This window comes from Cyprinus carpio, chromosome B19, assembly GCF_018340385.1.
Source record: "Cyprinus carpio isolate SPL01 chromosome B19, ASM1834038v1, whole genome shotgun sequence".
In the NCBI taxonomy this organism is placed as follows: Eukaryota; Metazoa; Chordata; class Actinopteri; order Cypriniformes; family Cyprinidae; genus Cyprinus; species Cyprinus carpio.
Genome location: NC_056615.1, coordinates 19,842,308 through 19,864,968, shown reverse-complemented (window position 1 = coordinate 19,864,968; position 22,661 = coordinate 19,842,308). Strand labels below are relative to the sequence as shown.

The 22,661-nt window shown below is 36.2% G+C and overlaps 1 protein-coding gene across 2 annotated transcripts in view; it reads left to right on the top strand.

Annotated features, from left to right (window-relative positions):
- The window catches only part of LOC109055682 (growth factor receptor-bound protein 10-like), a 52,971-nt gene that overhangs the window by 25,798 nt on the left and 4,512 nt on the right, over window positions 1-22,661 (top strand). The window contains exons 1-5 of one of the 2 annotated variants that reach the window (XM_042745558.1): window positions 15,992-16,307; window positions 17,083-17,239; window positions 18,965-19,080; window positions 21,677-21,751; window positions 21,982-22,119. In XM_042745558.1, the coding sequence (XP_042601492.1) occupies window positions 16,263-16,307; window positions 17,083-17,239; window positions 18,965-19,080; window positions 21,677-21,751; window positions 21,982-22,119 (531 nt within the window). In that variant the 5' untranslated portion in view covers window positions 15,992-16,262. Of the gene's footprint in view, window positions 1-15,991; window positions 16,308-17,082; window positions 17,240-18,964; window positions 19,081-21,676; window positions 21,752-21,981; window positions 22,120-22,661 lie in introns of those variants that run through there. The other variant, XM_042745559.1, reaches the window with a different exon arrangement.

Genomic DNA, 22,661 nt, shown 5'->3' with positions numbered 1-22,661 from the left:
CAGTAAGCGTGGCATATTTTATGGTTGGCAGTGCTTTTTGGGCATTATTTTGGACAGGATATTACTACTGATGAATGCTGTAGATGGGTTATGCGCACATGTGGTTTCTAAATGATCTCACGAGGATCGTCTGACCCTTAGTGACCGGTGGGCATCAGACTCTGCTCAGGCATTGGTGTGCATGACATGGGCACAACATGCATTGCTCAATGTAGTCTCTTGCGGAGCGTGGGAATGGAATAAATGCTGCTGCTGTGTTTGTGATACGGACAGTGCATTAGTGTGATTAAAATCTTGAGATTTTAGCAGGTTTTAGCAGTGCTTGAGATCTGTCAATATGCTTCACAAAGATGGAATCTTTTGTAATTTCTTGTGCATGCTCCACAGAGGTCTTTCTGTGTGTGAGTTCATCAGAGTGTCTTTGTATTTATACTGGCACTGCCCTCAGACTAGATAAGATTACACTCTGCCTGCATCTGCAACTAAAATCATACGCTCTCTTGCTCAAATGCGCAGCAGATTGAATCTGTAAGTTTCTGTTTACAACTCTACTGTCACCCCAAAAAGTACTTGGCCACTCTTGTGTTTGATTTGTGTGCAATAAGTAACAAAATTTATATCAAACCAACACAACTTAAGAAATATATTTAGTAAGAGAGATGTTTGTAAGAAGTTAGATTTCAAATTATAAAACAGTAAATATACCATAAATTCTGAAATATAAATTCAAATAATAAAAAAGATTAAATCAGTTAAATATTATATATACAGTAATAATTAAATCATACTGATTTATTTTATTGTTTGTGTATAATAAATCAGTATTATTATTTAAAATTATTTAATTTCTAATCATTCAAATAATGTAGTCATTTATTTAATAATTAAAATAACTAAATATTTAAATTATTATTCTTTTTATTATATTGGTAGCTAAAGTAGTAGAGCATAGCACTATTGTTGTAGGTTTGATTCCCATGGAATGCATGGACAGATAAAAGTGCATACTTTGAATGCCCTGTAGGTTGCTTTGCATCTCCCAAATGCATAAATGAAAATGTTTGTCAGAGCATTGATGAATCGCCCATAAGACCTAAAACAAGCATTAAATAAATGAATGGGGTCTTTTTTGATTGCACATCAACTTTAAGCTTGTGTGTTACTTCTCAGAGTGGTGTATGTGTTCGTTTAAAATGGCAAGAGCGCACAGGTCTGCCGCAGTGGGATTAATTAAGATTCGCTAGATTTTCTTATTTACTCTTTTCTTTATTTATGTGTGTCAGCTTTCCCCTCATGCACGTACAAATACTAATACGGCATTCTGTGCATGAGTGATCCATCTCTGATGTAGTAACTTGAGTTTCAAGCGCTGAACCTGCTATGACCTATGCTGGATTCTGCGAGCGAGTGATTAATGGCGGTGAGCCAGAGCGCGGAGCCGCAGGGGGTGCGTGTCTGTGAGTTTGTGTACAGTGTGAAACGACACCAGGCCCTCAAGACTCTCGTTAAAGTCAGGCCATAAATTGAAAAGTGATTGAGGTCTTGCAACATACACAAAACCAACACCGATGCATCTGTGTGTTCATGTGTGAGCAACAGTGACACCTAATGTGTTTGTTGAATTAGTCATCTTTGTTTTCAGTCTGTCTGGATTTTTGGAACACACACGTAGCAACTAGTGCTGTCAAACATTAATCACAACCAAAATAAAAGTTTTTCTTTACATGATATATGTGTGTACACTCTGTATATTTATTATGTATATATAAAATATAAGAACATAAATATATATACATGTAAATATTTTTAAAATGTATACTGTATGTGTGTGTATTTATATATACATAATAAATATACACAGCACACATGTAAACAAAAACCTTTATTTTGGATGCGATTTATTCGCGATTAATCATTTGACAGCACTAGTAGCAACAAATCAAAACAATACAGCTGCATTTGTTTTCATATATCATTTCATTTTCATATATCAGGTCCCATATTTACATGTTGGTATACATTTGCATGCCGACAGAGAACAGAATGTTCAGACTGTTGGATTGGGTTTTATTTGAGAATGGTGATATTACATGACCCATCTGTACTGTCACACAAGGCTATCTCTTTTTTCCAACACCTGTTTATCATCAGAGAACAACGCAATCGATATTGGATTTAAACAAGAAATTGGCATGATATTTATGAGGTTAATGTTGATGGTTTAACCGGTTTTATTGTTGTAGGTGTTTTTACTTGGCATTGGAAACAGTCATATGATACTGTATATCACTGGTTTGCAGAGTTTAGCTCATTTGCCTGTAATTTTTTAAGTAATCCTGAAGATCTTGGTTAGCTTGTTCAGGTGTCTTTCATCAGGGCTGGAGCTGATCTTTCAAGGGTCAGAGTTGAAGAACCCTGACTTGATAAATGTTAAATGCTGATAAGAATAGTGCAGTTATTCACTTGGGCATGAACTCGCCATCATAACATACAGTACATAACATTTAGTACTAATCAGTGCTATTTTAGTATCTTTGAGATGCTTATATAGTTTTTAATAATATAAATTGAATTAATTTTATTGCTTTAATTTTATTAGTTTTTGTTCATTTTTAAGTTTTAATACATTTTAATACAAAGTTAAGCTGAATAAACATGATCAATGTTGCATTGGCAACTAGCGGAAATGTGTACTGTATGTATGTATATGTATGTATATGTATTTATATATATATATATATATGTGTGTGTGTGTGTGTGTGTATATATATATAAAAAAATATATATATAACTTTTTTTTGGTAACACTTCTACTAAAGAGAACAGTTCTAACTATTAACTAGTTGCCTATTAGCATGCCTATTATTAACACATTGGCTGTTTATTAGTTCTTATAAAGCACATATTCTTAGTGGTGTATAAAGTACCTGAAAGCCATACTCAAGTAAAAGTACAGATATCTTACCAGAAAATTACTTTGGTAGAAGTTTAAGTCACCATTAGAATATTACTTGAGTAAAAGTCTTAATGTATGTGATATTTATTGTACTTAAGTACAAAAAGTATTTTTAAAATCTTAAACGTACTTAAGTATTGAAAGTAAAAGTACAAGTAAATGCAAAATGGAAAAGAAGCAAATATATATATTTTTGCTGATTCATTCAGAAACAAAGCATTTGACTGTGTTAATGAGTGAATCACTGAATCATTTATTCAACTGATTCATTCAAAAAGCTGATTCATTCAATAAGTAAACACTGTCCATTGCTTAGAGATGAAAAACAGTGCTGTGATCTTTGTTTGGTACTATTTTTGTTGGCAAAAACAAACAATATTATGTCTAAAACATAGGTCACTTATTGATTTACTGAACTTGTATAAAATGATTATTAAGGGTGTTCATGCTAATATTTGAAGAAAAACTGTACTCTTTGTGTGATATAGATTAAGTTAACTATATTAAATTATATAAACATAAAAAAGCATACAGAAGCATTTTTGCCATCTACAATTTAGAATGCCTGGAATTTTGAGTTTTAATAAACTAATAAATCACATGCATGCACTGTGTGTGTGATTTGGTGATATACTTGATAATGTCAGATCGCACATCATTACAACAACACTAACCATATTATCGCAGACGATGCTGTATCGCACACCCCTGACTTGACTTGAGTGAGAAATGAATCATTCGTGGTTGTGCGCACACTTGTTGGCACATGAGCACAGGTGTTTTTAGGAGTCTAACTTGCAGACGCCAGACCACTGATTCTTCAAACCTGCTTTCTTGTAGTCCGTGTTCTTCTGATTTCTGACTATTTTGTAGTAAGTAACGTATATGCTTCGGGGAAATGTATCGGAGTAAAAGTATACATTTTAATTAGGAAATGTAGTGGAGTAAAAGTACTACTTTACTAACCATTAATAAGCAAATTAGGAGTTTGAGGCAAAACTGATATTAGTTTAAATGAGAATTGTACCTTACAGTATTGTGTGACCTAATATTTCAGTTAACATGTAAATTGTTTCAAGTAACCAAATTTTTTTTGTTTTGTTTTAGTGATTATAATAACAAAATAACTTTTTAGCTTGGTTGTGAAAAACTTGGGCTGGTTATCCAGAAGTTGCAGGTTGAAACCCTTCAAGGTGTTGTAATAGAATTTAGATGGAAAAAAAACCTTTACTTTTCTTCTATTTCTCGCACTGTACTTTTTTTTTGCTTCAAAGTCACATCTGCCACATAATAATAAAATATTGCAATATACTCTACACGAAGTTACCCAGCAAAACTTGACATCTTTTGGGAATTTTCTTAGCTATTTTGACTCCCTCACACCAAACTGACAAATTAGATATTAAAATCAGATATTCCATTGAATTTCATTGTTTGTCTTCTAACTTCAAAAGAAGACCATATGTATACCGTGTCCTCACTTACTCTTTAAACTGCAGTTCAGACAAGCTTAGACGCCTTCAAACTAGCTTTGCTTTGATGATAGGCTGACATTTGTTAACTTATAACTGAACTCAACTGCTTCAAGCAGCATGGGACTACACTTTTTTTAAGTCAGAATTGTCCTCAGGATGATACGGTCACCTGACAACATTTTCCATGAATGCTTTGCCTGATTGAAAACATCTAATTTCTCTGTCATCTTTCTTGTTCTCTTCAAATGGCTCTCTCATTTTGCATGTAAAGAGAGTGTACGATATTATACAATCCTTAATTTGTCTCTGCCATATTACTGTACATATGCAATGGCTGATTGTTTGGGTTGTATGTTAGGCGTCTGGTTTCCTAGCTTATTTGCACAAACCATTTATCTTGAGTTTGGCTTGTTTGCCCTGTCCCATTTCGTATCCATCCAAAACTCATTCAAGATGAGAAGGATGTTTAAGAAGTTTGTTCCACAGAATTTACCTTGTGACTTTTTACGTATGAATACATGGGTGTGTGCTATAGTTTCTATATGAGAACTGCTAAAACAAATTTCAATTGAAACACTACCTAATTGTTTCTAATTCTTGTTTACCTGACACACACAGTTGTTTAGTATTTGAGGCAGGGTCGGTCACTTTTATGTGTTTAAGGTAAGACTGTAAGTAGCAAAGGTCACACAGTTTAATTCATATGTATTTATGTAGCATTTTTAACAATGGAAAATGTCATGATGAAGGAGCTTTACTGGGTGTGATGGCCAAAATCCCAGTGAGTCAGCAGAAAGTAACTGGAAATCTGTTAAATTGACGGTTTGTGAACGTGGCATTGTCAGACCATGAGAAATGTAATATTATTTATTTAGACACCCTTTTTAAATTTAAATTTCATTATAGGCAGATGCTAATGAGGCTGTCCTATTTATATGTACACAGTGATATCATTATTTTATTTTATGTGTGTGTGTGTGTGTGTGTATGTATGTGTATATATATATATATAAAAATAAAATTCTCATGTTTATATAGTTATATACACACTGAAAAATCACTATTATTTTTCACAAATAATTACAAAGAATTGGCAAGTAACATTGAATTAAACATGACATTTTTACAACTTTAATTTTTATGTATCTATACAGTAGGTGTTTTTGTATACATTAGTGGAGTCAATAGCTAACATGAATTAATGAGCAATACTTTCACAGCATTTATTAAATGTTAAAAATGCATTAGTGTAAGTAAGTTTCAGTTAAATAATATTAAAGCATTGGCTTTAAAAATTAACGTTTAACTTTCTAACTTTGATCTTTTAAGATTTGTTAATTAATTTTCTTGATAATACATTAACTGATGAATACATTAATATGCTTGTTCAATTAAAAAAAAGGTTTAAATGTATTAGTACATGTAAAAATTAACATTCATTTGGATTGCCTGGTATGCTAGGTATATCTGTCTTCCTGAATGTTGTTTAATCTAAAACCCAATATTAGGGTAGTTTTGGATCAGGTGTGTTACATATCCACTTGTCTTATTGTTGAGTTAGCATGGTTCCTTAGTTATACCTTGCTGCCATGTTAAACCTACCATCTGAGGCATGATTTTTAAGGGGAAAGAGACTTTGAGTTCCTCTTGTAAGAAAAGTTTGAGAAGACATTACATTCCCTGTTTTGTTTCATGCGGTTAAGTAGGATGATGCATGTTTAAACACTTTTTATACCCATCACACCACTGACAATCCATATATTTGTTTACCTATCTCCTGAGTCGCACTCTGTGTGAGAACCACTTTGTATTCTTAGTTCACACAGTCAAACTCAAATGCCCCATTTAGAAGAACCTTTGCCAAAAATCTCCTCCCAGGTGACCCATTAAAGGTTTGTGCTGTGAAATGAGACACCGTCACAGCAGAGTTTAATATGTCTGTGCGTGTGGATCCTGTCTCCACCCTAGTGTACACTCAACACCAGTTTGCTTCGGTTTGTGTGTCAGAGCCTTAGGACACACTGCAAAATACACACACACACTCTTACACACTGGCCAGTCAGCTGACTGCAACACAAACCCCTGAGAGATGACATGAGACAACATTACTGAAAACATCATCATGAGAAAATAATCCTTTCCTCAAACTACCCTTGTCCCTCCTAATTCCTAATTCTTCTTGAGTGGTATATTTATGTCTGGTCCTTTGATGTCAGTTAATTGGAAAATTACATTTCAGGAGAAACAATGTACCGACTCATGATGATTGCTGGAGCTTGACATTTTTTTTGGAGTGAGATGGACACTGAGGACCATGGTATAAAAAATATGTAGGATTATGATGGGTTTCAATCTTTTTTATGCTAATTCTGAATTTAAACGTGTGTATTCAACATAAAAATATATATATATATATTATCGTGCTGTCAATTGACTAAAAATAACTAATTATTCCGAATTTTTTTTTCTGAAATTAATCACAACCAATCACACCTAACATTAAATACTCCACCCCAAAATGAAAATTTTAGTCTCCTCTGCGTCTCTGCATATCACACATGCTGCGTATGCTCTTCTGTATCATCCGCGACACAAGGATGCTCTGTTTTCTTTCAAATCAAAGCAAAATACACGTAGAAACAGCGCATCCTTTTGGTGCGGCTGATACAGAAGAGCATTCGCAGCATACAGTGATATGGAGAGACACAGAGGAGACTGTTGACAAAGGAATTGTTGAAAAACGTCGTTATTTTTGTTTTCTTTGCTTACAAAAAGTGTTCCCGTCGCCTCATATAACCCAGATTGCACATCTGATGGCAGATGGAGTATTCTGACGGCGACTTTCATACCTTTTATGGACCTTGACACTATTATTTACTTGGCAGTCAATGGGACAGTCACAGGCCTCCCGGTTTTCATCCAAAATATCTTAAATTGTGTTCTGAAGACGAACGAAGCATTCACGGGTTTGCAATGACATGGGGGTAAGTGATTAATGAGAAAAAATTCATTTTGGGGTGGAGTATCCCTTTAAAGGTGCTGTATGTAGGATTGACACTGAGTGGTATTGCAGTCCAAATTCAAAATATTGGAGAGGGTTTTTTTCACCCGGCCCCTCCTCCTCAGATTTGAGGCACACGCAGGTTGCCAGATTGATGATACCAACAGGAACGAGCGCACTTGACAATGAATGAAATGAAATGCGCTGTGTTTTCCGCCAACTGGCAACCCGGGGTGCTGAAATACAATTTGGTAAACTGGCAGTGGGCGGGTTTCAAAAACCAAAACAGAGACCGACATTCCGGCCCGGAACACACATTTTCAAGGGAGATTTACTGACTGTAGCATTGTTTTTCAGATAAACAAGTATGTTAACTTAGCATGTTACCATATTATGGTATTTTTATGCTTTAGTAGAGTCAAAAACTTACATACAACACCTTTTAAAGTTTTTAAATATACTTTTCTATATTTTATATTGACTATACTAAAATTATAATATAACTGAGAGCTATCAATTTTAACATTTATTAGACTTTAAAAAATAACAACTTCTTCTAATTTAAGTAAACTTAAAAAAAATCTTCACATAAGCCCATTATAATAAATGTCATATTTACCTGTACCCTTCAGCAAGTACGAAATATACAGAAATTTAATAAAGTTATCAAACATTAAACATTGGCAGGCGTTATGCAAATCTTCCCACATAGTTACGTAGAGATGTGGGGGCGTGTTAGAACGAGCCGTTTCAGGGGGGCGTGGACGAGGATTAATTTTATAAAGAATATCTCTTTGGATTTGAGACTTCAGTCTTTGCAACTTTACAGATCTTCTTTATTCATCAAGAGCTTGAAACACTCCAAAGAGAAAGGAAAATTTGAAATCGCATCATATGCTTTTTTTAAAGATCATTATTTTGTGTATTTGGAGTAACAGAATATGTTGACATGCTTTAATGTTCAAAAAACGCGAGCTTCATCTTTCAAAATAAATGTAAAGACAGTTAATAATGTCCTTAGTTTTACCATCAGTTCAACCCTAGAAGGGGAACAGAGTCGCGCGACCGACACAGTGATGAAGCTCCTATGTGTTTGCAGTACACAAGCCATGGACGGTTAAGACAGCTGACTCCACTGTGTGACCCTCTCTCTCTCTCTCTCTCTCTGTCTCTCTCTCTCTCTCTGTCTCTCTCTCTCTCTCTCTCTCACACACTCACACACACACACACATACACATACATACATGACGTGAAAAACTACACATTTGAACAGTCAATAGCAAATACTTAAACTAATAACAAAACATACTTACAGTAGCTGATTCAAAAGTGCCAGATTGTCATAGCAAAGTCAGAATTACCTCCTCTCCTAAGTTCACGAAACGATTGTCCATAAAATGCGTTGCTGTTCTGTTGTAAGTAATCTTAAAGATTCCTAAATGCATCTACTTTGTGTAAATCTGTGTTTTTATTGTATGTTTTAGCCATGATTCCCATTCACCTCCATTATAAGACTGACAGACTGCAACAGTCTGAGTTAAAAATCTTAGTTTGTGTTCAACTGAAGAAACAGTCACCTACTTCTTGGATGCCCTAGGGGTAAGCAGATAAACATCAAATTTTCATTTTTGGGTGAACTATCCCTTTAAGAATTTGAGAATAAAGTTTAACAATAATAATTTGCCTGGATTGATGTGATGTGAGCTAACCGATCGTAACACTTAATCACCATTGGTAGCGCGCTTGATTGTAAAGTTTTTTTCCTTAATTGGTCAGAACAAACGTGGCAGACTTGTTACTTACGTGTTCAGATGACAATATCTGGTGAAAATTCTTATTTGGGTCATATATTTCAAAATTTAGGTTAGAATCTGTGATTGTGAAGTACAGTAAATACCCACACCGGTGTGGTGACTGACTGCCAGTCTGCCACACATTCACCTCAAAACATTAGATTCATCCGCGCTGAAGCCGTGCCAGAGCACAACCCACATAATGAAGAAAATTCCGAAAATAACTTAAATTGCAGGTTTTCAAACAGAGATAAAGGCAAAAAGGCAAAACGTACATACTGCAGCTTTAAATATAGATGAATCCTTAAAGCTAAAAAAATTATTGATTTCCTTTTTTTTTTTTTTTTTTTTTTTTTTTTGATTAACAGACTTCACAGCAGATGGGTTATTAGGTTATTGGGCTGCTATTACTTTAAGAGCTGCCGCTGCTAACCATGACATGAATGTGACATGCATAGTTTATTTGCGCTTTAATATAAAATGAAACAGGCTACAGCGCCGCCGCCGTATTCATGCGAGCAATTGAAAAGCATGTGCTATGAGCACAGTATAACGGCTGACAGGACTTTTTTTTTTGTTGACACATGACCTGACATCTCATCTGACCGCAGTTCACTGATGTTCTACTGAAGCTCCTTGTCATCTGTACCATTTCAGCGCCTGGCACTGAGGCGAAGCTGGAGTGAGCGTCTGAAAAATCCCCCGTTTGATGTGGTCGTAAAGATGTTCTACATCTAAATAAACACAATTCTTGTCAAGAAAAAAAGAGACAGATGCAGCAGTTCTGAGTGAGGTGGCCAACCCTAGCTCCACCCCTGCGTTAATTGCATTAAATATTTTTTACGCCATTACACTAGAAAAATGAATAACCTGTGTTAACGTGGATGGTTGCACTCTACTTTTTGATATGCATATGCAATCTTGTGTCATCATGTATCCTGTTCATCTCTGTTTTTATCCTTTATTCATTCTGGGGTTGTTACCACTTGCTGATAAACTGTCAAACACGTCTTGTTGCACAAACATGTCTCTCTCTCTCTGTATCTCACACACAGACTGGTTCCTCTCCATGAAACCTGAAACTTCCAAAGCTGACAACGACGTTTATTCCCTGAGATCTCTAAACAAAGGCGTGTGTGTGTGTGTGTATGTATGTCAGGACAGGTTATATTTTTTGCCTCTGTGTTAATGTGGATTTTCACAGTATGTTTGTGATGTCACTGAAAGGCAGGGTCACAGAGTTCAGTAAACTGTGGGTGGTAATAATGGCTACGTTTGAGTGTACATGCATGTGTGTCAGGCCTGCGTGGGGTTAAAATCGAATTTGCTCTGTCAAGTTAGGTAATAAGAGAGAGGAGAGTGATCGCAGCACACAGGACTGTTTACAAATGAACTTGTGGGGCCGTATTTCCACACAGCCACAGGTTTCTCATAGTCTGTCTCATGAACTTTTCTAACTTATCTTAGAAAGGTTTTTATTATTCTGAGTTCTACATTATTAAACATTATTTCAATTTAAATGGAAGGCTGTTTAAGTTAGATGGACCATTTCCAGTTATTCAGTTGTGATAGCTTCTTGTTTCCGATGTCTTTGATCTTTCACTGTGGAGTTCAGTCTTGCTTAAGAGTGTTTGTATGCTGTGGGCAGTCAATTTAATTGGTTTCTCACCCACATGTGCTCCTGAATGCATACATGCATCTATGTGCTTGTGAGCATCATCTGTTCTCTCTCTCTCTCTCTCTCTCTCTCTCACTCACTCTCACTCTCACTCTCACACACACACACACACACACACACACACACACACACACACACACACACACACACACACACACACACACACACAATCATACTCATGGTCAAACCCAGGGGAGTTTTTATATAAAGAGAAATAGTAAGTGCAATGCAAAGCTGTGTCAATCAAACTTATGTGCATCTGTCTTACTGTCTCTATGTCAGTCTTTTTAACTTTCTATCTGTATTACTCTTTTACTGTCTAGCATCTGTATATCTTACTATCAATCTACTGGTCTTACTATCCATGTCTGTCTTTCTATTTTTCTGTCTGTCTGTCTGTTTGTTTGTTTGTTTGTTTGTTTGTTTGTTTGTCTGTTTGTTTGTTTGTCTGTTTGTTTGTTAGTTAGGGCTAGCGCTGTTTTAATTTTTTAGTTAAGATCTGATATCTAAATTTATGTGTTAGGTGTGGTACTGATACCGATTTTTATGTAGATATGATGATAGGATATATTTTTTTTTGATTATTGTGTTTTTTATTTATATAAATGTGTTGAACTGACCATCACTCTTTTGTGTGTTACACACAATCAACTAAATATAGACCGCTTTCTCATAATGAAAAAATAACAAATGGAAAAAATATATATAATCATAATCTGACAAAAATACTATTATAGACTAAGTTAGTGGATAATTCAGCAGCAAAAGATATTCTAGAAAATAATTACAATAATTGTATAAAATCTAGTGAAAAATTTGTATTTACAAATAAAAGTGAATGTCTTAATCTGGTAAAATGTTAGTTTTGTTGTTTTGACTGTAGTTACCGAACACAACACGCAGTTTGATTGCTGAATGGAGGATGACAGAAGAGTTTATGTGAACTTGAATTTAATGACTTAAATATTCATCTGTACCTCACATTGAACTATGAAACAGCTTCAGAACACTTGAAATATAGTGCACAATTTTTTTTGGTGTTTTATAATGTTATGGTGCCTTTCATGGGGCTCAGCAATAACACATAATAGTATATGCACAATATTGGATTTGGATCGTTTGAGATCATTTGACCGATATCCTATCCGGCAGAAAATGCCAGTATCGGAGCTGATACCGAGTATCGGATTGATGCATCCCTAATGAAAAGTCTATAACATATTTTGGTTAAAATTTCTCAATGGTAGTGTAAAACAACACCTCTTTTACCCTGTCAAAAACAACTCTTTTAAGAGCAAGCTGTTTTCTTGCATGCTGCTTTAAATGCAAATGAGCTCTGCTCACCTCGCCCCTCTCTTCCGAGCCACTCTCAGAGAGATGGTTAACTTTAGCCGCATTCATCGTGAAACTTCCTAACTAGCACGTTATTGGGAAAGGCGATTTGCAAAGATTCGTAAAAAAAAAAAACACATACTCACTTATTCTGTAGGTGAAGCTGGATCATGAATGATTCTCACGAACATAGATGCATTTAGGTAGATCGGGGCCACATTCCCTTCACAAAAAAATGTAATCCACTGCGTCTTCAGCGTCTCAGATGTCGGGAGTGAATGACGACTGCTATGTTCATTATTACATCCAACAACATCCAACCTCAATCGCTAAGGGGCCATTCTTGTCTACATCTGCTCTAGTGTCGAAACACTGGAGGTCTAATGACCGCTCACTCAAGGCGGTCTAAGGTAAGACCACCACTCTAGTCTGTGCTGAAATGCTACTGTCAGTCAGCTGTCGTGGGAGGGCCTGGGTTTGTGTGACGTCACATAGACAAGAAGCTGAGAACGGCTTGATATGAGAAAGGGGTAATGATTTTAGTGGATTAAAAAAAAACACTGGGTGGATTTTTATCATAATAGGGTGGTTGATTACACACACTGTCAACTATGCACTTGTTTAACTATATAGCTATATGCATTTCTAACTGTATACATGCCTAACTAACCACATTCCTTGCTGTTTAATTATATTTCTGTATACTTGTCTAACTATAACTGTGTATCTGTCTGTCTAACCATCCAACTGCATTTCTGTCTATTTATCTATATCTAACTGTATTCCTGTCTATAACTCTCTCTATATCTGTGCATATGTAATCACAGAACCTAATGTATCAGAAGTACTGGCCATATACTGTGACCTCTGTTCTATTTTTGGATTACCTCTTCCCTCATTATACAATCTGCGAACAATGCTTGAACAATCCTCATTGTGAAGTACTCCAAACAAACACTTTGTTGCCATGTGACCCTCAGAATGTTTGCAAAACCTTTTTTTTTAACATTTAAAAATCCTCCCATGTGACTCACAGAGGCAGGACGGAGCAATGCAGAGCAAACGTTTGCTCTTAGACACACGATTGTGAGGATGCATTTGAACAACATTGGGTAAACACTTTTACATCGTAAAGCTTGTAGAAAATGCCATTTGCAGCAGTAGAATGGTACATGTATAACTAAGAATGAGCAATGAAACAATGCTCTGCAAACAGCTTCCACTTCTATAATGGTCTTGCCAATAACTCAACCCCCAACATCCTTTTCTTCATGGTGTCGAGTCATATTACATGATACTGTTCTCTTCTGTCTGAGAGGACGGAATGGTGTGTTTTTTTTTCTTCAAATAGTGAGAAATGGTAAGGTACTGAGAATGTTGACTATGAGAAAGAAAATCACTAGTTTTACTGAGAAAGTGTTGTGGGAGGAGGGATTTCGCTGGGATTTGGCCTCTGTTGTGTGTGTTTAAGAAACACTCTCCAGTTGTGATATGCTGAGTTTTGAGGAGGAAAAGAGAGGGAATGGTTTTCTTTGGCTGTGGAGTTCAAAGCCAAACTTCAGGGGGGAAATAAAAGAATGAGAACAAAATCTCACTCTGTGTGTGCCGTGAGAGCTGGATGTGGGGCTCTTGCTGAGAACCAGAGAGAATTTGAAACTTTGACAGAAGCCAAGGCAAAGTTTGATGTGGGGGGGAAAGAGAGACCAAGGTTGTGGAAAAGAGAGAGGGAAAGACAAAGGGAGAGATGATGGAAGGTAAGGGAAGAGAGAAGAAGAGATGGAAGGGGGTATATAGAGGAAGTATTGTTGTTATTAATGGTTGGTAATGCAAGTTTCTCAAGCATGATATATAATAATACAAATGTAATGAAATCCACAATAATTATTTACTAGTTATTTTACTTTACAGTTTTCATGTAATTTAATTTGTTCCATTAAAAAGTATAGTTTTTATTGCGCTTAAACTAAAGTAAAACAATTACATACATTTAATTGTTTAAAGAGGTCATATAATGGGATTTCAAGTTTTCCTTTCTCTTTGAAGTGTTACAAGCTGTTCCTAAATAGACACGATCTCTAAAGTTGCACAGACTAAAGTCTTAAACCCAAAGAGATATTCTATTTAAAAGTGAAGACTCGTCCACGCCCCCCTGAAACCCCTTGTTTAAACACGCCCCCACGTCTACATCACGATGTAGGATGATTTGCATAACGCTGCTCAAATGTTCACGCAAAGAAAGAAGCTGTAACTTTGATTCTCGCTGTTGCCGCCGGCGCCATGTCGTGGAGACGCTGTTTCATTGTGAAAGCTAAAATACTTTGTTTGGCTTTCCAAAAGAGGACACAACTAGAAATCCGTGGTTAAGTTGTATTTACAACACTGTTCCAGAACAGTTCAACCCAAATATTTAGATGTGTGCAACGCATTTTATGGAGGACTGTTTCCTGATTCTGGGCACTACAGTGCTGGCTGTTCTGACTCACAGTCTGTGAATCCGTTTACATATGTAAAGAATTTGCAACTGATGATTCAAATGCGTGTTTTGAGCAGTGTAGCAGCGGCTCTCAATTCCAGTCCTCATGCCCCCTGCTCTGCACATTTTGTATGTTTCTCTACACTTCAGATGTTTGTTCTATTCGAACGTAAGTGCCCTGCGAAGTGGACATCACAGGATATTCCGCCATGATTCCAGTTCGAAGCAAACTTATTCGTTCCAATCAAAGTGCATTGAAGTGTGCGAGACGTAAATTTAAATTTATTTACAGAGGTATATGATGTCACACTTGTCCGTGTGTGAAGATGTTGCACAGCACAAATCCGTGAATGAATGTTCCGAAGTGAAGTGAACTTCAACAGATTTCCCCTGCTCAGGGAGTAGGGAGCAATGAACACTGTGTAGGGACCAATGAACACTGTGTAGGGACCATGTCAGTGGAAACAAAGTTCATGCACGGAGCTCACTTCTAACGAGCTGATTATCTGAATCAGGTGTTAACAAAGAGAGACATGCAAAATATGGCTCATTTGTAATGGGTTTTATTGTTATTGTCTTGTCGCGCCGGTGTTCTGACCCGGACACGCATCACAGTATGGTAAGGGGCGTAACATTTCCGTTACACGCTTGAGGTATTTGGCCGATCACAAAGCACTGGATAGCTGGCCAATCAGAGCACACCTCACTTTTCAGAACGATGAGCTTTTTAAATAACAACGTGTTTCAGAAAGGCAGGGCATAGAGGAGAAACAATAATGTACAGTATGTGGAAAATAATGTGTTTTTGAACCTTAAACCGCATAAACACATTTCATTACACCAAATACACAAAATAATGTTCTTTTTAGCAATGTCATATGACCCCTTTAATATTTGGCTAATGTTGATTGTTTCATTCTTTTTTTTTTTCTTAGGTTAAACACTTGTAATGTAATATGTGTGTGTATATATAATATTGTTTTTTTTATTATTTGTCTTTCATTCATTGTAGAGCAGTTATAGGGTTTGTAGAAAACATTTAATGTGTAAATGACAGTTAAATACAGTTATTACAGTCACATTATCTAGGATGTTTGCCATCATTGACATCAACTATATTTGAATAAGATTTGACAGCAAGATAGCCTCAGTCCCTATTCATTTTCTTTGTTGAGGCTGTCCTTTCCCATGTATCACTTTTGCTCCATAAGAATAAAAGTTATATTTGGAGTGAAGGGAAAACCATTATGTGAATTTTATTGACAAATGAAAGCCCTAGTCATCTCTCTCCATATCTTTCTCGCAGCTTAATCCACTAGAGTATTGTAAGACACAAGCTGCTTGTCAGCTGAGTCTCTCTCCCTTCTGTTCTCTCTCCCTCTCTTGTTTCAGCAACTCTCTTGGTCTCATCTCAACCCTCTGCCAAATCTCAACTCCTCTCATCCTCTCGCTTTCTTTCCTCCTCCCCTTCTCTCCTCGCTCATTCTCTCACTTTCTCTCTTTCTAACTCACTCTCTCACCGCGCGAGTGAGCAGAGGTTGTCTCAGAGTGAAAATGCCATCGTGTTCGCCGGACTGTTGTTTATATCAGGCAGTAGAGGTAAGACTGACAGTAACTACTTTTTCCAAGAAAACCTTAGACATCTTGCAGATGCCAGTCTAAAACATTTCAAATTTAGTCATGCAGATCATCTTTGTGCATAAATTGCACGCTACTGTTAGCTTCCTCTGTGCTTGTAGTTTTTAAAAAAGTGTGTATAATAATTAAAGCTGCAAATGTTTGCTGTTGTGTATGAATGCGTATGTCTAGTTGTGCACTTGCACATGTAAATACATTTATATAATTTCTTGTTTTGTGTGCACGTTCACTGGAAGTATTTCTCCCTTTCCTCCTCCTTTCTCTTTATCTGGTCTGTTGGCTTTGGCATTCACGTGAATTCTGTCTCTTAATGGAGTATATCCTCTTGTGCGTGCGTGTTCAAGTCAGTCATGCTTATGTGCGCCGGGCATGATAAGAGTCCATGTGGATTGAGCTAAAGACCACATAAACAGAGATATGCATGTTTTGCAATAACAAAACCTTGAAAAAGAAGTGTAAATAAACTTTTTTTATCTCCATCAAGCATCATTTTTATTTTTAAATAACTGAAAACTTTGTATATGACGCCCATACGTTTGTTCAAACGGTTCACTCAGGACCGTTACATTTTGTGGCTAAGTTGTTGAGCCACAAGCTGTGTAATTATCCCGGATCAAGCATTGTGTGAAAGTCAGTCTGTTATTGTTCGACAAATTAGACCTATTGAGAACATCGCCTTGAGGTCATAGTAAGCAACGTGTGCATCTGTAATTGACATTCTGTGTGTCTTCAACAGATCATCAAGGTTTTCAGCGAGGATGGTGTGGGAAAAGTTGTGGAAGTCCCTGCCGACATGACGGCCAGAGATGTGTGTCAGTTCCTGGTCTACAGGAACCACTGCCTGGATGACAACTGCTGGTCTCTAGTGGAGCATCATTCCCTGCTTGGTCTGGGTAAGCCAACATACGTGTACATTCGTTTTCTAAGTCCATATGACTTGTGCATGCGGCACACACCCAGTCTAAGAGGACAGGCTGTTCCTTCCAGAGACACTAGGTTCCCAGTGCACTGCACTTCATGTAACAGGAAATCACCTTTCAGCAAGCACAGACTCAGAGTCTTATATACACACACATATTTGTTCTCCTATTAACACTTCAGCTCTAAAAAACCTCTTTATACATCATGCACGGCTGCATATTTTGTATGCACACCCGCTTGAAGAACGTATAACCTGAAGGAAAGAAAAAGCACTCACAATGCAGATAGTTTTGAGGAGATGAGCACAGAAAAGACAAGGTTTGCGAAGAACTAGTGCTTAGGCTATCAATGAGGACACGTGTGGCTGCCTATTTCTCGGGCAGATTACAGATTAACCCTTGTCTAAATCATACTAAACAGATTTAACTCTGCCTGACCTTTAGAGATGCAGTCATTGCTCTTGTAGGGTGTTAAAAAGCCCTTTATTGAGCTTCTGAAATAATTTGGGCTGACGCAATCAGCTCTTTATTTTAACTTGTCCACTTTTAAGCGGTGATGGAAAGTTGTGACTTTTGCATAGAAGCTGATTGTGCACATCACATGGTATGATGTCATAACATGACAGGGTGTGGTCTGTTTTGGTCAGCTGACATCTCTGTAGAGGCCAAGTATTATGTGGTGTAGTTGGATGTGTTCCCCTCATTGCTTCTGGAGACATTAGTTCGTTAACATTACAGAAACCTTCTAGAAACGTTGCTCTTACGTAAGCCATTAGCAGAGAGACTCTGCTGACTTTGCTGCCATCAGCCCTCGGTGCAATCAAGCTAAATACATGACATCATCCCTCTGCAATGCCTCTCAATTTCCCTCACTTTCTCTTTCATACACAGAGTCATGCTCTCTCTCCTTCTCTTGTGCTCTTCTCTGAGGAGTGAATTAGAGGGTGAGGGATCAGATACACAACAGATACATTAGATAGGGTTTGAGCCAGTGCTTTATTGTCTTTGACATTTGAGTACTGTTATTCTTAAGAAGCACAGACATTACAGTTGACAGATGATTTGGCTCGTTTTCTCATTATAGGGCATCACGTAGTGCTGAATATGAAAATATAACCTTTGACAATTTTCAACGTGTCAGATCCTGCTGTTTATCTGGTAGAGCATGCCTTTAGCAACACCAAGGTCATGGGTTTAATTCCTAGGGAACATGCATAGTGAGAAAAATGTATAGCTTGAATTCACTGTAAGACACTTTGGATAAAAGCTTCTGGCAAATGCATGAATGCAGATTACTGCATTTTTCTGGCATATTGGGATTATTAAAACAAGTATTAGAGCATGAATATATAAACCTTATTAAACACACACCAACACACACACACATACATACATACATATGCATGCATATATATAATGCTAGTAATTAATTATAAGCGTTTTGATAGATTTATTAAAATTTATTAAAGTTTTTTTTTTTACATGTTTTAACTGTTAGCAAAAAAAAAAAAATTAAAAATATCCCCTTGACAGTCTTTTTAAATATACTCCAGCTTTAGAGGTCTCAACACATCCCATATAACTCTAATACAAAGTGTTTAGCAATCTTAAAGTGATCTTGTGAAAATCTATTAAAGCAGTAATGGCCACTTTGCCAGTAACTAACACTATTTTGATGTCATCTGTGTTTGAATACAGAGAGGTGCCTAGAAGATCATGAACTGGTTGTTCCTGTGCAGGCCTGCATGTCTCCAGAGAGCAAGTTTCTCTTCAGGAAGAACTATGCCAAGTACGAGTTCTTCAGAAACCCACTGGTGAGTTGTAACAGAGAGCAACCGTACTCCTTCAGCCCACCCATGTGTTTCCTTGCTTCTCAAGACCACCACTTCAAGCTTAAATCCTTTGAAATTAAAGTCCCATTATCCCCGAAAATCTTGCTAAGAACGCTTCATTCATGACCTGCAAGCTATAAATCCCCTAAATATGTAAATATCCAAAAAAAAAAGGTGAAGTTCCCACATTCCTGTGTTCCGTATGAGAGAAAAACCTTCATGTTAATCCATTTCCAGCCATTCTAGCACAGCTTGTACATGTTCCACTTCACTAAGCAAGAAACCTGCTTTTTTCTTATAAGCCAGTGCTCAACACCATTTAACTGATGGCATTTTGGCAAGTACATTTGAACCTGTGTCGTATAAGCGTCTTACGGTGTGAACACTGTGAAACATTTTATCCTGCTCTGTAAGCCATGGACTTTTTGTACGCTTGGAAAAAATGTTCATGCAAAAGCTTAATCTTATTTGAGCCTGTGCTTTAGTACGGTATGTACAGTGTGTGTCAGCGCTTGAGGCATCTTTGGACCAGTTAGACCAATTCTGTTTGACAGAGCACTTAACCTGCTTTTGCTAATCTGTGGCTTTGGCAAGTGCTTAGTGCAACTCACCTAAATTAGCTTTAGATGAGTTTCAGCTTGTGTGTGTGTGTGTGTGTGTGTATTTCTTATTATTTACCATGTTATATACACACACACACACACACAACTGTTCAAAAGTTTGGGCTCAGAATCAGAACGATTTTTAATGTTTTTATTTATTATTATTTATGCATTTAGCAGACGCTTTTATCCAAAGCGACTTACAGTGCATTCAGGCTATCAATTTTTACCTATCATTTTCACCTAATGTTTTTTACAGAAGTTTCTTATGCTCATCAAGGCTGCATTTATTTTTATCCAAAGTACAGGAAAAAATTTAATATTGTGAAATATTATGATGATGTAAAATAACGTTTTTCTATTTTAATATACATTTAAATGTAATTTATTCCTGTGATGCAAAGCTGAATTTTCAGCATCATTACCCCTGTCTTCAGTGTCACATGATCCTTCAGAAATCATTCTAATATGCTGATTTATCATCAGTGCTGGAAACTAGTTTGCTGCTTAATATTTTTTTTGGAACATGTGATACTTTTTTTCAGGATTCTTTGATGATTAAAAAGTTAAAAAGAAGAGCATTTATTTAAAATAGAATTCTTTTCTAACAATATACACTAGTTCAAAAGTTTGGGGTCAGTCAATTTTTTTTTTTTTTTTTTTTTTTTTTTTAAGATATTAAAACTTTTATTCAGCAAGGATGTTATATTGTTCCTTGCTGAATATTGATGTTATATATTGATGTTATATGATTTATATTGTTAGAAAATATTTATATTTTGAATAAATGCTGTTCTTTTAAACTTTTTATTCATCAAAGAATCCTGAAAAAGTAGAGCAGTTTCCAAAAAAATATTTGGAATATTTGCCAACATTGATAATTAGCATTGCTAATTCAGTCAGCATTGCATCACAGAAATAAATTATATTTTAAAGGATATTAAAATAAAAACCATTATTTTATATTGTAATAACATTTTGCAAGATTAGTGTTTTCTTCTGTATTTTTGATTAAATAAATACAGCCTTGATGAGCATAAAAAAAATTAATAAAAAGATTTAATAATCCCAAACTTTTGACTGGTAGTGTGTGTATATACGTGTATGTGTGTGTGTATTGGGTTTCCATTTTTATGGGAACATTCCATAGACAGAATGGAAACTGTATTTTCTATCACCCTACGCCAACCCTACTCCTAAACCTACCCCTTATACGAAACTTTGTGCAATTTTAGATAAAAAAAAAAAAAAACTTCATTCTGTATGATTTATAAGCTTGTTTCCCCGTGGGGACCAAAAAATGTCCCCATAAGGACAAGGATTTTGGTTATTGTTATCTATGTTGGGACATTTTGTCCCTATAACATGTGCTTTACCAGGACCACACATACAGTGCTGGGTAGTAAGTGATTATATGTAATTGGACTCCAAAATTAATTATTTGTTACTGGATTATATTTGAACCAAAAAAAAATCAAAGTAGGCACACCACAGCTTCAGATATAGAAAAATATTTTTTTATGTTCTCGCCACAAATTTTTGTGTGGTGGAGCACCCACACTGATCTTTTTGCCTACTGTATGTGCGCACTTGGACTGATTTTTATTTTTATTTTTTAGATAATATTGCAATTTGAAATGTCAATCACATTACATTTACCTTTTTATAGATTACATAGTATTATTGACACAATAGTATTGTTGCACTTTCAAACCTTTGTAACAAATTCAGTTTGTTCCTTTCTTTTGTGCTCAGTCTAGTAACAATCATCTTATGTAATTGCCTCCTAAGTAAGGCATCTGGTCTTGGTCAGATGATCCTAAAAACAGATTAATTATATATGGCTTCTGTACTAATCATTCAAACACTAGTTCATACACACACTGGTTGTTCCATTATGTTTCTTGTGAACTGCTGGCATATGTTCAGTGCAGACAGTCTTTTCTTACCTCTCTTCCTTTATCTTCCTCTCACAGAACTTCTTTCCGGAGCAGATGGTAGCTTGGTGTCAGGAAACTAATGGCTCTATCCCACAGTCACAGCTCTTACAGGTGAGGAAGAGACTCACATGGATCTGTGACACAGCAAAATCTGGATTAGCCCACATTATGAACCCGTGCATCACTCTTTTGCAGCTGAATGAGCATTTTAATGGATTCAAACAGCTTTTGAAATGCATACTCATGTCTTGTGATACCAAGTTATTAAAGCATGAAAGGCATGCAGGTTTGAAGAACTCATTTTCCAGATGGTCCTCTGCTTTTTTCCCCCTCCTGTACAGAATTTCTTGAATTCCAGCAGCTGTCCAGAGATCCAGGGCTTCCTTTATATGAAAGACACAGGCCGCAAGTCCTGGAAAAAGCTCTATATGTTCTTGCGCCGTTCTGGATTGTACTGCTCTACTAAAGGAATGTCAAAGGCAAGCTTCTCTTTAATAGAATATTAATTCAAGTCTTTAAATTTTACATGTATTTGTGAGCATATCAGTGTTTTTACAACTATAGACAGCTGTTTGCTTGCAAATAAATACAGTGCAGTCCAAAAGTTTAAGTACACATTGAAAGCCTGGGATTCATTTTTTAAATAATTTCAAATAAATTTTTATTAAATATTTGTTATTGTAATGTTTCAAGGAGCTTAATTGTAATTTTATCACTCTTAATTATTATTATTGTTATTTACTAATATTCAAGGCTGTTTCACACTGAGCGTGATGTGAAAAAACGAGGCGAAACGCCGACGAACAGTGCTTTCACACCGAGCATGAACCGATTGATCTGGCGCCAACCAGCAATGCATTTTTCCTCAGATATGTATCTCGTATAGGGTCTGCTGCTCAATTTACAACATTAAATTTAGACAAATAAAGTTTGGTTCTACACCAGAAACAAAAACTGTCTATAGCCCCATAGGGATCGATATTTTTAGATACAAAAGCATTGTCACGCCAAACATTTGCAC